The following is a 16,963-nucleotide window of genomic DNA, read 5'->3' on the forward strand; positions in this document are numbered from 1 at the left end:
TCATTCGTGAAACTGAAAATAATATCATCAACATAAATTTAAATAATAAAAAAATTATTTTTAATTTTTTTTATAAATAATGTAGTATCGACATTGCCTTTAGAGAAATTATTATAAATTAGAAATGAGCTAAGTCTCTCATACCAAGCCTTTGGAGTTTGTTTCAATCCATAGAGAGCTTTAGTCAATTTAAACACATGATTAGGGAAATCATCATTTTCAAATCCGGGAGGTTGTTCAACATAAACTTCTTCAGAAATAAAGCCATTAAGAAAAGCACTTTTAATATCTATTTGAAATAATTTAAAATTATTACTACTAGCATGGGCAAGGAGCATCTTTATGGCTTCTAATCAAGCCATAGGAGCGAAGGTTTCTTCTTAATTGATGCCTTCTTCTTGGTTAAAACCTTTGGCTACTAATCTAACCTTGTTTCTAACCATGATACTAGATTCATTTTGCTTGTTTCTGAAAACCCATTTAGTACCAATAACTAAATGGTCATTTGGCCTTGGAACAAGCTTCCACACCTCATTTCTCTCAAATTGATTCAATTCTTATTACATGCGATGACCCATGAATCATCTTTTATGGCCTCATCAATGCATTTAGGTTCAATTTGAGAGAGAAAACCAACGTTGGCATAAAAAATTTTAAGAGAAGAACGAGTTTGAACCCCTTTCGATTTGTCTCCTATAATTAGCTCCTTAGGATGAACATCTATATACTTTCATTCATTCAATAAAGAAGGTTCAGAAGAAGATGTATCCGAGTTGCTAGATGGAGAAGAGGAATCATTTAAATTCAAGGTATCAAAATTAAGATTATCATCAAAATCATTTTTCTTAACTTCAAAAATTTTATTTAAAACAACATGAGTAGATTTTTCTATAATCAATGTTCTTTTGTTAAAGATACGAAATGCTTTAGAAACAAAAGAATAGCCAAGAAAAATTCCTTCATCGGATTTTGCATCAAATTTACCTAAGGCATCTTTTTCATTTAAAATAAAATATTTACATCCAAAAACTTTAAAGTATAAAACGTTAGGTTTTTTGTTGTTTCACAACTCATAAGGAGTCTTGGAAAGTAGTGGTCTTACTAGAACCCTATTCATAATATAACATGCCGTATTTACGGCTTCGACCCAAAAATATTTGAGTAGGCTATGTTCGTTTAATATGGTTCTAGTCATTTCTTGTAAGTTTCTATTGTTTCTTTCTACTACTCCATTTTATTGAGAATTTCTTGGAGTAGAGAAGTTATGGTTATATCCATTAGATTCATAAAATTCTTAGAAATCATGATTTTGAAATTCACCACCGTGATCACTTTGAATTGACAAAATCATAAAATCCTTTTTATTTTGAACAGTTTACAAAACTTAGAGAAATACCTAAAGCATTCACTTTTGTGTGCCAAAAAATAAGTCCATATGTATCTACTATAATCATCCACGATGACAAATGTGTATTTGCTACCTCCCAGGCTTGATGTAGTAATTGGTTCAAACAAGTCCATATGGATCAATTGCAAAGGACTAGAGATGCTTATTTGGTTCTTAGGTTTAAAGCTACCTTTTATTTGTTTTCCTAGTTGACATGCATCACACACATTATCTTTGACGAACTTAATATGAGGAATTCCTCTTACAAGTTCTTTAGATGAAATTTGAGAGATTAGTTTCATGCTAGCATGACCTAATCTTCTATACCAAAGTCAAGCATCATCATTCAAAACCGAAAATCACATTTCATTACAAAGATCATCAATCTCGATAGTGTATATATTATTTTATTTTAGGGTAATCATAGATGTATTTTTATGTGGTTTTTTAATAATACAAACATTAGATTCAAATTTAACGATATATCCTTTATCACATAATTAACTAATACTCAAAAGGTTATGCTTTAAACTACCAACTAACAATACATCTTCAATAAGAAGGTTGGATTTATTACCTATGGTTCCTTTGCCAATGATTTTACCCTTGTTGTTGTCTCCGAATGTGACACATCCTTCGTCTAGGCTAATGAGCTTAGAGAAATGAGATGGATCTCTGGTTATATGCCTTGAGCATCCACTATCAAGGTACCATCTCTTGCTCCTAGCTTGTGATAGTATATTTTTCTAAAAAAGAGATGATTTTTAGGTACCCATTTGACCTTGAGTGCCTAAAAAATCGATCGGCTTAACTTATCATTTTGCATGGAATTCTTTATGGTTCCTTTAGGAACCCAAATCAATTTGTGTAGACTACACCTCTTGAATGGACATTTGTATGCAACATATCCAAGTTTGCAACAAAAGTTACATTTGGTGTGAGGTGATACATGCAAGGTAGGGCCTTTAATAAAGGTGGCTGGATTTTGGTGAGAGCTACTCACAAATCCGATTTCACCTTTTTTATGAACGTGACCCTTATTGGTAAGGATCATGTTCAAGGACTTGCTACCAACCTCAAATTTCTTCAAGATTTCTTTGAGTAGCAAGTTTTCCTTTTGAAGTATTTTTTGTTCATGGCATTTTGTGCAAGAAGCTAAGCTATTTTCATGCTCAATATTTACTCTATCAAAGTCGCTAATAAGAGAAGCATGTTCCTTTTTAAAAGAGTTATACTTTTTACTCAATATTCTACATTCATCAAACAATTCATGAAAAACACTTGATAGTTCATCAAATGATAAATTTGCATCAATTGAACTTGTTACCTCATCTCCAATGGCCATTAGTGTATAGTAAGCAACTTGCTTAGTGTTGGTTGGCTCCTCTTCTTCGGAAGCTCTTGAGTCATCCCATGTAGCTTTGAGAGCCTTCTTCTTTGGTTGCCTCATCTTTGCTCGGGGACATTCACTCTTAAAGTGTCCCGGCTTCTTGCATTCATAACATATCACTTGTTCTTTCTTATGTTCAAATTTATTTTTAGTATTATTTTTAAATTTATTTCTTTTTGTGAATCTTTTAAACTTCTTTATTAAGAGTGTCACGTCATCGTCAAAGTCCTCATCACTTGAGTTTTCTTTCAAGTGGTCTTCTTGTGTTCTCAGTGTCATATCCTTCTTATTCTTTGGAAGAGTGTCCTCAAGCTCTTCATGAGCTTTACATGTCATTTCATAGGTCATTAGTGACCCAATTAGTTCTTCGAGAGGAAAATTATTTAAATCTTTGGCCTCTTGAATGATCGTGACTTTAGGGTCCAAACTCTTTGAAAGAAATCTTAAAACTTTATTAACAAGTTCAAAATCCGAGAAACCTTTACCAAGTCCTTTTAGACCATTAACGACATCCGTAAATCGAGTGTATATGTCTCCAATGGTCTCACTCAGTTTCATCCGAAATAATTCATAAGTGTGCACTAAAAGATTAATTTTTGACTCCACTCTACTAGTACCTTCATGAGTCATTTCGAGTATGTGCCAAATATCAAAAGTCATTTAACAAATCGACACTCGATTAAACTCATTTTTATCTAATGCACAAAACGAGGCATTCATAGCCTTGGTATTTAAAGTAAAAGTCTTCTTCTCCAACTCATTCCAATAATTCATTAGAAGAGAAGACTTTTGAAAATCATTTTCGACAATGTTCCAAAGCTCAAAATCAATTAAAATTAAGAAGATCCTCATTCTAGTCTTCCAATATGTGTAATCCGTCCCATTAAACATGGGCGGATGTGTAATTGAATGACTCTCTTGATTGCTAGCAAATGTCATCTCTTTTGGGTTTAAAACCAAATAAGAGTGAACCTTACTCTGATACCAATTGTTAGGATCAAAAGCAGCACTAAGAGTGGGGGTGAATTAGTACAGCGGAAAACTTTTCGAATTTGAAAGACTTTGTTTCAAATTAAAATCGATTCTGACGAAAATGGTTTTGATTCAATCCGTTTCGGAGAGAATTTGAACTTGAAAGCTTTTCATAAAAGTGTAAGAGAAGATTAAGGAGATTTACAATAATGTAAATTACACAAATAAAAAGTATCGATTTCGTAAAATCTTCATACGATTAAAATCGATATCGGAAGGTGTTTACTTGAAAAGCGTATGTGAGATGTAGGCATAGTAAAAACACAGTAAGGAGGAGAGATAGTTTGCTATAAAAGTAAATTGCTCAAAGTAAATGCAAATTGAGTTTTAGAGTGGTTCGGTCAATGTGGCCTACATCCACTTTCGGATTCCTCCTCTGACGAGGTCATCGGCATCTACTAAAGGCCTTCCTTCAATAGGTGAAGACCAACCACCTTTTACAGCGCTTTCTCCTTTTCACGAGTTTAGGAGAGAACCCTTACAATTCTCACACCTCTCTTGAATGATCTCAAAACTTAGAAAGGGAGGAGGAGGACTCTAGCACTTGTTTACAACATTTTTTCACTCCAACAACTCAAGATTATCTTAATACTTTCATGCCCTTTCATGCAAAAGGGTGGGGTTTTTATAGGCTCTAATGGCTTCAAAAATGGAGCCAAAAGGTGTCTAATGCTGGTTTTTTGGGGTCCTGACAGTACCACCGTCATTATTGGGCGGTACCACCACCTGACACCTGACACTAGGCGGTATCATCACTGGTAGCAATAGCTGCTGGTGGTACCACTTCCCAGTCTAGGCGGTACCACCGTCCAGACCACCTGGGAGACTGGGTCTTCTAGATAGTGCCACCGCCGGCCATGTTTTCAAGGGCTGATTGGGCTATTCAATCTGGCCCAAATCAGCCCTATTAAGGGCCCAATTGGCCCCTAATTAAGTTAGTGAGATTACCTCCTAATCTTAACTTAATTTATGCTCTAACTACGATAATTAAGACATGATCACAACACTTCTTGTTCTGGTGTGTTAATTGCTCTTCTAACGAGCTTCCGATATTCTTCCGGTGAACATCCGACAAACTCTCGGCAATGCTTCGGCAGACTCCCGGCAAGCTCTTGGACTTTACGATGATCTTCTTGGCAAGTTTTGACGAGCTTCTTTGGTAAGCTCCTGTACTTCTCGGTTGGTTCCGGTAGAACTTCCGATGAACTCTCGAACTCCCAACGTGATCTCGATCTTGACTTCGGCACAACACCTGCTTTATGTCTTACTATTATCGTAGTTAATCCTGCATACTTTGCTCAAGATATAGATTAGATCAAACAAATTATAATTGACTTCATCATCAAAATTCAAGATTCAACAACTCGACCATAGAGGCAGAGTATATTGTCGTGATAGAGGCAACAAAGGAGGGAGTCTGAATAAAGAAGTTCATCATAGATCTAAAAGTCGTACTAGGTAGCAAGGAGTTGATTCCCTTATATTATGACAACAACAAGATAATTGCTCAAATGAAAGAACCTTGGTCTCATCAGAAGTCAAGGCACATTCTGAGAAGGTTCCACCTGATCAGAGAGAGTCACCCGAGGAGATGTGGCATTGGAAAGAGTTTCATCCGAAGATAACATTATAGATACACTGACAAAGCCATTGTCTCAAATTATCTTTGAGTGTTACAAGGGTCTAATGGGGATCAAACACATAAGTGATTGACTTTAGGTCAAATGAGAGATTACTAGTCATAGATGCCCTACAAGCTAATCACGTGAGTGATGGCACGTGTGATATGATACAGTCATTTTGCTTATTATTTTTATGATATTTTTTCACTTTATATTTCTTGCTGTATAAATATATTATGATGTCCATGAATCTGTGTAATGAGAATCAGATCGTGATAAGATCACGATAATGAGACTGATTCATCTTTAAACATAAACCCTAAATAATCTTGGTCATAGGTTACTTGAGAAAAACATTGATATAACCAAACAGACTGATGTGTTGTATACACATCCATATAATGGAAGCGATTGGTCTCATAGCTACTCGTGTGGGGATACTAGGGCTATAATGTATGTGCTCATTAAAGAATGAGTTCACTCATTGATCCACTCATGGAATGCTAGATAGTTTATGATACCTCATTGTCGGATAATAATTTCATCATCCTAGTGGTGTACCTGGTCCTCAGACTTGAGACACTAAGGAAGTCGTGTATAAGTACTCTACTATTTGATATTAGACTTATAGGTTTAGAAGTTTTAAATCTAACAAAGTCGATCATGGGAGTGATAGCTAACCTTATGAGGGCTATTGAGTATTGTTAGAGGATTGTCCGCTCTCGATATCATGAGAGAAATATCATATATATTTTTGCTTAGATAAATCCTTAGCCAAAGTCATTCAGATTGAGAGAGAAAGAGTTCTCTAGGAGAATTCGATTAGAGCAAGACTTGGAAGAAACCGTATGGGTCTGACAGCACCATTCCCGATATACGGTCTCTAGGATATTAAATGGATGAGATACTATAAGTGCTTGGTAACTAAGGACAGATAGATCCAAAGGATTAGATTCCCTATATCGTATGGAGACTACAACATAGTGGCATAGTACGTCTGTAGTCGATGAGTCGAGTGAATTATTATGGAGATGATAATTCACTCAGTTAGAAAAAGTTCTGACATGTATGACTTATAGCCAGCTCAATATTGGGCCTAGAAGGTCACACACATATAGTAGGTGTTGCGACGAGTAGAGGTTCGGATATGAGACATCTGTAAGAGCCCCTATCTTATTGGGCATTTATTAAGTCCCTGAATTATTAGATCATATAGATGAGATCTAATAAGAGTCAATAAGAGATTATTGGATATAGATCGACTAATCTAAGAGGCTTGGATAATTGGATAGAGATCCAATACCCAATAGGACAGAATTCATTATGGTTAAGTTGACATGATACCTCTATAAATAGAAGGGAACTAAAAACTCATAAGCTAGAGGCTTCTTAGTTATCACCTCCTATTCTTCTCTCCCCTTCTTATCTTCAGCTAATAGGTGTGGAGATTTGGGCTGCGATTTGAGGAGCATCTTCGTAGCCCTTGCCGTGTAGATCACCATTAGAGAGGAGGTCATTTGAACTCCTTCATCGAATCCCACAGATTTGTAGGAATTTAGGGATATACGATCTCCCTATGTAACACAACTATCTTACACATGATTTTTTTGGTTTCGCGAGTCTTTGCGCACCAATTTTAATATGACGACGAACACCTTTTTATGAAATCTAATATTTTTGTTTTCTATTCTTCTGATGCGCATGTGATATCACTCCTAGATTTTCCTATAGGGCCTAGCCTATAACCCTTTGGTTTCTTCCTATTTATAAAGGCCCCCTATCAACTTAACCCTAATAGATCATGCCCTATTGGGTATTGGATCTTTATCTAATTACTCAAACCTCTTAGATTCTTCTTAGATTAGTAGATCTCTACCCAATAATCTCTCATTGGCTCTTATTGGATCTCATCCAAAAGATTTAATAATTCATGGGCTTATTGGATATCCAATAAGATAAGGGCTCTAGCGGATATTTCATATCCGAATCTCTACTCGTCGCAACACCTACCATATGTGTATGACTTTCTAGACTCAATATCGAGTTGACTATGAGTCATACTTGTCAGAACTTCTCCTTACTTGATTATTATCTCCATAATAATTCACTCAACTCAGTGACTATGGATGTACTAGGTCAGTATGCCATAGTCCCCAGACGATACAAAGGAATCCAATCCATTGGACCTATTTGTCCTTAGTTATTATATATCTATAGTCCATTATCTATCTAATATCCCATAGATTATATGCTATGCATGGTGTTATCAAGCTCATACAGTTTCTACTTGAATCTCGCTCTAATTAGATTCTCCCGGAAAACTCTTTATCTCTTAATCCGAATGACCCTGGTTAGGGATTTGCTTGAGTGAGAATACATGAGATATTCCTCTTATGACACCGAGAGTGGATGATCTTCTATTGATACTCAATAGTCCTCGTAAGATTAGCTACCACTCACAATGACCAGTTGTGTTAGATCTGAAACTTCCAAGTCTATAAGTTTGGTATCAAAGAGTGGAGTACTCATACAAAACATCCTTAGTGTCTCAAGTCTAAGGACCATATATACTACTGGAATGATAGAATCGTTGTTTGACAATAAAGTATCATCAATCATCCAGCATTCCGTGAGAATATCAAAAAAACTCATTATCCAATGAGCACCTACGCGGTATCTCTAGTATCCCCACACAAGTAACTATGAGACTAGCCGCCTTCATCATATGGAGGGTATACAACATACTAGTCTATTCGGTCATTTCGATGATTCTTTCGAGTGATTTATGACCGAGATTATTTATGGTCTGTGTTTAAAAGCGAATCGGTCTCATTATCGTGATCTCTTCACGATTCGATTCTTATTATACAGATCCATGGGCAACATAATATATGCAATAGATAATATAAAGTGAGAAAAATATCAAATAAATAATAAACAAAAAAAGACATGTCATCACTCATGTGATTGACTTGCACGGTACGTATAACTAGTATATACTTTATACATCTCCGATCGGGATGAATAATTCCTTAGTTCTACTATATCATTTAACTATGGTCGAAGTCTACCCGTAGTCCCAATTCATATACAAGGTACCTCTAAGAGTTTGGGCTAACTCATAGCTTACTCGCATATGCATGAGTCCCATCTCAAATAACAAACCTTAAAGATCGAGACCAATGAGGCAACTTGGTTGACTTGAGGGGTTTAGTGGTTAGTTCTTAAGACTGATGCCCCTCCATCAACAGTGACTTGTTGCCTTCGTATATCTAATACGATCGAATCTAATTATGAAATATCCTCCATCTGCTGACATGGCCCAATTCACTCGAGAAACTTTACTCACCTGCAACAAGTTAAACTTGTAGTAAAGATATCCATCATTCATGACATGATTAAATTTATCCAATGAAATAATTAAATTATCCACTGTCTAGAATGTCATAACACTCTTAACACATATTCGGACCCTATGTTAGTTCAACATGTCAACCGAGTATCTTAAATGATTGGCACGATGCATGATAGCATTAATTGCAATGCCCGATAGTTCCATCAACTCTTTTTGTCTAAATAACGTCCAATAACCTCACATAAATATCGTATAGAAGACCTCATGTATGTTGCTTTACACATGAGACATTTTATATGACTAGGAACTCTCCGAACACTTCGAATTAAGGTTGATTCTGAACCCTCAGCAACTTAGACAATCCGAATATGCAAAACATGAAAAATCAGGAAAGAATCAGAATCCCTTAATGCAATTTTGCAAGACTGACTATCAAATCAGACAATTTCCTAGCACCATGATAAGAACTAAAGTTGATTCTGAACCAATCAGAATCTGCAATAACAATCAGGAAATAGATGATATAAAACTGCAAAACAGAAGATTGAGAGTAACATTACAAACAAAACATGGAAATAGAAGTTTTCTTTGGGGGAGGAGAACAGGATGCATTCCATGCTCTGACAGAACAAAAGGACAGATCGGTGCCACTACAAGCCCACAACATTTTGGTGCGCCATCTTTCATCTTACCAAGAACTAAACAAGAAGCACCTGCACCAAGCAGTAAACAAGAAGCCATATTTCATCTTACCACGAACTAAATAAGGAGCACATAACAATTTATTTTTTACTAAAAAAAAAGGTACCAAGATAGAGACATCCAACCACAATGCAAATTGACATAAGCACTAGAAAATTGAATTAAAAATAGATAATAAAAGATTAAATACAAAATCAATTATGACTATCAAGATTTCCAGAATTTTTTTTTTCAGGAATTAAAAGTCAATCCTAATTGTAGCATTAGCATACAAAGAACTGCAAGCTAGTGCGAGAGATGCCAACTTACCCTTGTTGCATAAGAAAAGGGGGCAACAAGGGCTGAGAAGAAAATTGAGCAAAAAATCAATTTACACTGGTCCAAAGATGACATTGATCCAATTTGTGGTGACACTCTGTTAATCTTTAGACTATGTAACAAACAAATGGTGCAATCAACTATTATGTGAAGCTACCAGATCTTCCTACACCTGTCTCTTATGTCAAGAATCATAAAGCTAAACCGATGCTCTTATTGCTCGGTGGCCTTTGCATGTTCATAAACCAGCAACAACGGAAACCTTGTCTCTTTCCAAATTTATTGGTGACTCTTGACAGTTAAAAAGAATCTGATGTCTGCTGTACATTGCTGACACAATGCCTGAAATCCAATGTGGAAAATTTATGCAAGTTTGAGGCAAGCAAGATTGTTATTCAGTCCATGCTTCGCTTATCATCCTGCACACCTCACAGCTGACGTTACGGATTAACGTTGCATGCATCCATAAACCTCTCTCCTTTTGTCAGGTACCTTTTCCAGTATTTCTTGTACTTTGGAATGCCCAGATCGAGCCAAGGCTTCATGTTGCCATCATAGTGCAATACGGCAGCTCTTTTTAGAGTGTCATCGAGGACTCTATAGTCATAACCAAGTCCTTGCTGAACCAGGGTATCATCTAGAGCATATATCTGACCGTGTAAAATAAGCAAACTTGCTGGAAGCGTTGCAGCTCTCCATGACGCTTCATTTTCATGTTGCAACTGTCACCCACAGTTGGAAAAACAAAAGAGAATTAGATTGCAATAAATAGTGTGAATAATATATCATCATCTGAAAGTTCTAGTAAAAGTGGAAACAGATCAGCTTTGGTGCACAAAGAACTTTACACTCTACAGTAAGTTATGAAACATTAGAAATTTTGTAAATCAACATCCTGATCCGTTGCAATTACCTGATGGAGAAATCTTTGATAAGATCCAGTGATATTGTGTTCTCTCCATTTATCCAAATCAATAATGTTTAATCCAGACATCCAAGCACAAGAATCAACATCATAACCGCTGGTGCTCAAATATGATTTTAATTGACCCAATTTGACCCCACAAAATTCTGTAGCACCAATTACTTTTCCTTCCAAGTCAAGATTCCACAAGAATGATATATCCTTTTGGACAACTACATCATCATCAAGAACGATTACCTTCTTTAAATTCTTGAAGATATCAGAAAGAAGAAAGTGGGAGTGACCAAATACTGAGATGTATTTAGTTTTCATCTGCAAAGGGGATGGTTGAGCAATAGAATGAGTGGAGACCCGAAACTCCTCAGACGTTGACAACTCTTCCAAATCAAAGTCAGCAAAATGATTAATATCAAGCTCATCAAAGTTCAAAACATAAATGGTCGCCTTTTTGTAAGAATTTCTGGAGAACCAGTGTTTCATAGAGTAAAAATTTTGTTTATCAGTGAGCACATGGAAAGCCATGTTGTCAGATTCCTGTAAAACAAGGAAGATGTAAATGACACAATTGGGAACAAAATCTTCCAATGTCAAATGAAAAGGCATCAAGATCAGAATGCCATACCTTAGAGTTCACTACAGTAGAGTTGATAGTTACTGATACTGCAAGTATATTTCTAGAAAGGATTATATAGTGTTGAAAATTTGGGTTGTCAATTTTGTTAGCAAATGAATGTTTGATATCTGCTGATGGAGACTTGAAATATTCTACTGTCAGTCTCATTGAAAGGCAATGGAAACCTTTGGACATGGTCTGGACACCAAGTTGATAGAGAAATGCACTTTGCTTCATATGAAAATGAGCTTCATCTTCTGTTAGATCAAGTATCTGTCTAAGTTTCCTGTCAACGTTACTGCACTGTACAGAGCATGATTTGGCTTTTGCAATAGCCTCACCCATCCTTTGTACCTTCTTCTCTATGCTGAAAGGGAAAAGTCTCAGTAGTTAAAACCATGTCACAGTGAAGAAGAAAAGAGAGAAAAGCAATGGAACATTCTTATGGGTTTCCCAAGGACTAGAACTAAGAAAACATCTCAAATTATTGGGTATCTACAATTCAATTCCTAGATTGTCAGTTAGTGAGTTCCAACATTTGGCTTCTCTCAACTAAGAATTAAAAGTTGAAGCAGTTATAATCAACACTAGTGCAATCAAAGGAGATATAAAACCTAGTGGCCAAACTAGGACTAATCTTGGCATCACAAAGCATGTTTTGCTTCCACAACCTGAATCGACACCCATTTAACACTATTAAGTAGCAAAATCTGAAGTTACAATAGTAGCATGATCTAAATATTTGTAGAAAATGACCTTAAAATATTTGAGCATCTGGTAAACATTTTTTAACAAATCCTGAACTTCTGATAATACTCTCTTCTAATCTAATTCTTATAATTCTTTAGTTTCTAGTTTCCCTAACAAGATCATTCTAGATGCATCTGCAACCATAAGTTTTCATCATGGTATATCACAAAAATTCAAAGCTTTATCACAATGTTTTATATATTGGTCCAATAGCAACTTCCGTAAGCTATGGACTGGTATGGTACCAGTATACTAGGCAGTATACCAACCCATACCATTCAGTATCAATGAATAAAATAGTGAAAATAGTAAAAGATGAACCATATGAACTTTGATCTATGAGTTCCACTATCACAGGTCAGTATGTATCGATCAGACCCATATTTAAAACATCACTCTACGTAACAGTCATTTTTATCCTTCTCTTAAGTTGCAGAAGGCTTTCAATATAGCAAAAGGTTTAAGTTGTCTGTCAATTTGATCAAGTCACTCATTAGTTTCTTGTTTATTTTAAACAATCGATTGCGAAAATGAAGGATGTCTTGCTGTTGTTTTCAATCTCATTTGTGACAGTCAAGTTGCTCATACTCAAGATTCAAGAGTGCTACTATGTACTGAGACGATCAGAACTGAGGTGTCCACAGCGATACTACTTAGGTAATGACAGCGGATTTATGAAGACCACAATTAACAGCAAATGTTTTTTATTGATTTAAAAGTTAACTTAAGTTCAGATTAATACAATATTTTTTTATGTATAATAGCAGAGACCAGAGTAACAAATAACACAAAGTAGGCACAATATTGTAGGAAGAACAGATAAAAAATGGATAAGCCAAGAAAAAAAAGGGAGAGCATACATCAGGCTTTCAGACAAAAAAACACCCTGTTTCTCAAAAAATCAGCAGAATATTCAAAGTTCATCAAAGAATGGCATTTTGAAAGCAGCAAAGAACACAAACTACATTTTGAAAGCATAAATGGTAATGACTCAAGAAACTGAGAAAAGGATACCAAAATTATCTTTCAAACAATCTAAATTTTATAAGTGAAATAAGATAAAATTCATAAGAAATTAGTCCAAGGGACACTGATGAGATTGTCTCAGTTGAACGAAATGATTGCTTAAATACTAATTATGAGTTACATCAGATACTCTTCATGTTTTTCAAGTTGAAGAAACTATGATGCTTTTCATGTTTTTTTAGTTGAAACTATCCCTTCAAGAACCTAACCATAAAGTCTCCTGATCTGTGCCTATCATGGTGTTAAAATTAGCATCAATTGTTGCTACAAACAGGATTTCGGTGCTCTAATTCAGTTATGATAAAAACACAAGTAGAAGAAGACCAAAATATCTAAGAAAAATATTAAATTAATAGATGGTTAAATGAATAGAATTCTAAAAGAATGAAGACAGCAAGCCACAAATCGATGAAATACAGGAACATAATTCTAGAAGAATAGACATCAAAACCATAAAGCAGAGAATATTTTGTTAAAAATCACCAAGATACTGTGATGATTCATTACTAGTAAAAAGGCCCTATCTATAAAAAACACGACCACAAAATGGTAGAATTCTGGTGCAAATCCATACACCTACACTAAGATTTCAATAGACTTAACAAAGAAGAGGATGCCTAGCCAACTTAGAATTCCAAAATTGGAAATAAAAAAGCAATGAACTTCTGAATAGATGTGACCTATGATTTCTGGTTTTTACAGAATAAAATTATGAAATAAAGATTGATCAATCTGTACATTACTCCATAAGAAACAAAATCTAATACTGCTTAACCTAAAATCTTAAATGACGAACAACGTATCAAAATTTCTAAAAAGCAAGAAACTATGTTATGATCATAAAGACTCCAAGATCAATTGATTCACTCATGACATGAGATGTGAGAGGCATAGAATTAAGTTCCACTCAAAAAGATTACCTAGAGATGCATCCTAATCACTCGTCTGCATGTCCCATTGTCAAAAAACTAAGAGAAAAAGTTAAAGATATATCTAACACAATATATATAACACGGTTCATCCCAAAGAAACTTCAACACACTTTTACCCAACTAACAAAATGATTCCCTCATTAGTTGGACTATTTTTGTGGGATATATACAGGATGTAGTTTTTCCTTATTCCTTATACATATAAATTGCACTACTTTTACAGAGAAACTATACACCCAACAATTGTACATTGCAAAAGGACCAAGAGAACATTGCATGCACCATCATAGTAAGTAAAATAAACATTTTTAATCAAATAAGACCAGGTTAAAGTTGTCCAGTCAATCCAACAAGAACAAGTCAAAGTTCCCGACTTCTTGAGGTTGTACCTTTATAACATCTCTGTATGATAGGCATATAAATCGATTCATACTATATATGGATATATATTGGGCCAAAACTTGAATATTTGGACATTTAGTGCAGACAGTAAAAATTAAAGACTATTTATGTATCACAAAGGATAAAGTGAATTTAATTAATAAAGATGAGGTTCTAGAAATTGTGCTTACAGTGGTGGAAGCTCAGGATCAGAAATTGCTTCACTAAGCATGCGTTCATGATTTTGAATGTTCAGCTTCAGTTCACGTGTCAGGTTTTCCTGTCCCTTAAGTTTTGCAATGCTTGGATAGTAAGATCTTGCCACAAACAGCTGATCCTTGAGTCTCTTCACAATAGAATCTTTCATTACTTCTCTATGTTCCCTGGACCAGAGACAATAACTTCCAAATTCAAGTTCACAAGATCTCTCAATCTCATGAACATTTGAGCCCATGGCATAGCTGTGCTTTCCAACTCCCTCACTGGACTGCAATAATACAATAATTAGGCACTCAATAAATATTCCAAATGATAAATACAAGGCACAAAGACTAAATGCTGTCCACATACATGTAGAGGTATTAAACAAGGTCAACTTAAACAAATACATGTCAAAGAAACTCAAGGAAATTTGGTAGTTCTTTTTAAAATATAACTACATCAATACAAAACTCTGCTACAACTTGCTGATAACCAGCCGGTTAGATTGGCCGCAACAATCTTTAATTAAAGATTGATTTAGGTATCTAGCCAACAAGATATGCTTACTTTATTACTCAGAGATGAAGATTTTTTTGCAGCACCATTATTTTCTGCAAGTGGACCTGCACAGGATTTTAAAAAGTCAGAACTATCTTCTTTGGTTAGGAAATAGGAAGAATAAGAGAAGAAAGATATACACATCTTTGGGTGTAAGAAGAACACACCTAAAATTATCCTGGATACATACCTTTCAAATTGGATGTCTTATCCTTTGGTACAGCCAGAGAAGTAGCATTCTCTGGTTTTATAGGAGATGGTGAAATAACAGCATTGTTTACCCTCTTGTACAAATCCTCATCAGAAGGCACACTCTCAGTACCCTGACAAAGAAATGAAGATTTTCTTTGTTAGAAAATCTGTAAATCCTAGCTAACCAAATAATAAACAGGCATAAGTTTCACATAACTTCTGAAATTAAACCTTTTCCAGCTACAGATCCATCATGAAGATTCCAAAGTTCAATATCCAAATTTGCAGGTGCCACGAAGATTGACCGTGGGTCACTCTAGAACAATAATTATTCAAAAAAGCTCAAATTGCTGATAAGAAATTTTAAAACTATTAATCTAATAAAGAGAATCTTTTTTTTCATTCCATAACTCTCCCACCAATATTTCAAGTTTGGGTCCAAGGCTCAAACCAGTCTTTCGTGAGACCGCTATAGGTCCGGTAATGCACTAGCATATAGATATATGTAAGTTGATATACCAGTCAGCATAGACCAAAGAGAAACACAGAGAAGAAGAGGAGGAGGAGACAGGGTGCAGTAGGTGGCAACAATGATTTAAGGAGGCAGAGACAACCATAGGAGGAGGTGGATGAGGAGGCAGAAGCAAAGGTGGAGAACAACTGAGCAAAGAGAGACAAGAAACACAAGCTAATTAAACTTACAAGCTTTTTCTTACTTTTTCAATAATCTAAATACAGCAAACCAGTCATTTTCAGCTGTCCAAATTATAAAAAAAATGATTTCAATGTGGATCGGGTGAATCTTGCATTCTGCATGCCGGAACTTGGGTGGACCAGTAAATGCTGGTTTCTATGCACCAATCTGACCAGTTCTTTTAACCATGCCCCAACTACCATAACCCCCATTGTAGGGATGCTAAACTTTTTATACATTCTCCAGCCATCCTCATGTTCACACTCTTTAACATATCTCTTATTGCCAACACATCCTCCTATTTCCACCCAATCCTACTAAACACAGAATTCATTGCCTGTAAATAGTGGAAGCCTGTGAAGAAGTAACCCCAATTCAGGTGAGGTGGACATTGGCTTGCAACAAATAAAAAAGGAAGAGATTAACATTGTTTTGATGGACAGTGAAATTGACATAGGAGCCAACCATAGTGGTACTCAAAATTTCCCAACTCACAATAAGAAGGGACTAAAATGAAAGCAAGATCCAATTTAAGACAAAAATGAAGAACCTAGAGATGTATAGAAATGCTAATGGAGTTGAAAGAAAGATCGCTCGTCATGAAAATAAAAAAGGTGGTGTAGGACTAGGGAGATCAATGTACTATTTCTAGCTTGCCATAATTTTAATGGAAAGGCAGAATCTATTTACTAATAGCATTTACACAGAAAATAATAAGTTTCTCTTTCTTCCCATTGTGTATGAGTTACAGTAATAGTGAATGATCTAATGGTTTCACAACAGGACCAATTACAAAGAGAAAGAAACTATTCAATAACAGAAAAGTTCAATGGAAACAATGGATTCGATACATGAAAATTCTCCAGTATAATAAAGATTTTCCAC

General features: G+C 35.3%; 1 protein-coding gene across 1 annotated transcript in view; it reads right to left on the reverse strand.

Moving 5' to 3' along the window:
- Positions 1-9,630: 9,630 nt before the first annotated feature.
- Positions 9,631-16,963, reverse strand: part of LOC103971539 (probable galacturonosyltransferase 7) — an 8,757-nt gene continuing 1,424 nt past the window's right edge. Inside the window, exons 5-10 of the mRNA XM_009385580.3 lie at positions 15,383-15,515; positions 15,202-15,257; positions 14,625-14,920; positions 11,354-11,711; positions 10,720-11,265; positions 9,631-10,528 (exon numbers count right to left, since the gene is read on the reverse strand). Of these exons, the coding sequence (XP_009383855.2) occupies positions 10,247-10,528; positions 10,720-11,265; positions 11,354-11,711; positions 14,625-14,920; positions 15,202-15,257; positions 15,383-15,515 (1,671 nt within the window). The 3' untranslated portion in view covers positions 9,631-10,246. The remainder of the gene's footprint in view (positions 10,529-10,719; positions 11,266-11,353; positions 11,712-14,624; positions 14,921-15,201; positions 15,258-15,382; positions 15,516-16,963) is intronic.

This window comes from Musa acuminata, chromosome BXJ1-11 (genome assembly GCF_036884655.1).
Source record: "Musa acuminata AAA Group cultivar baxijiao chromosome BXJ1-11, Cavendish_Baxijiao_AAA, whole genome shotgun sequence".
Taxonomy (NCBI): Eukaryota; Viridiplantae; Streptophyta; class Magnoliopsida; order Zingiberales; family Musaceae; genus Musa; species Musa acuminata.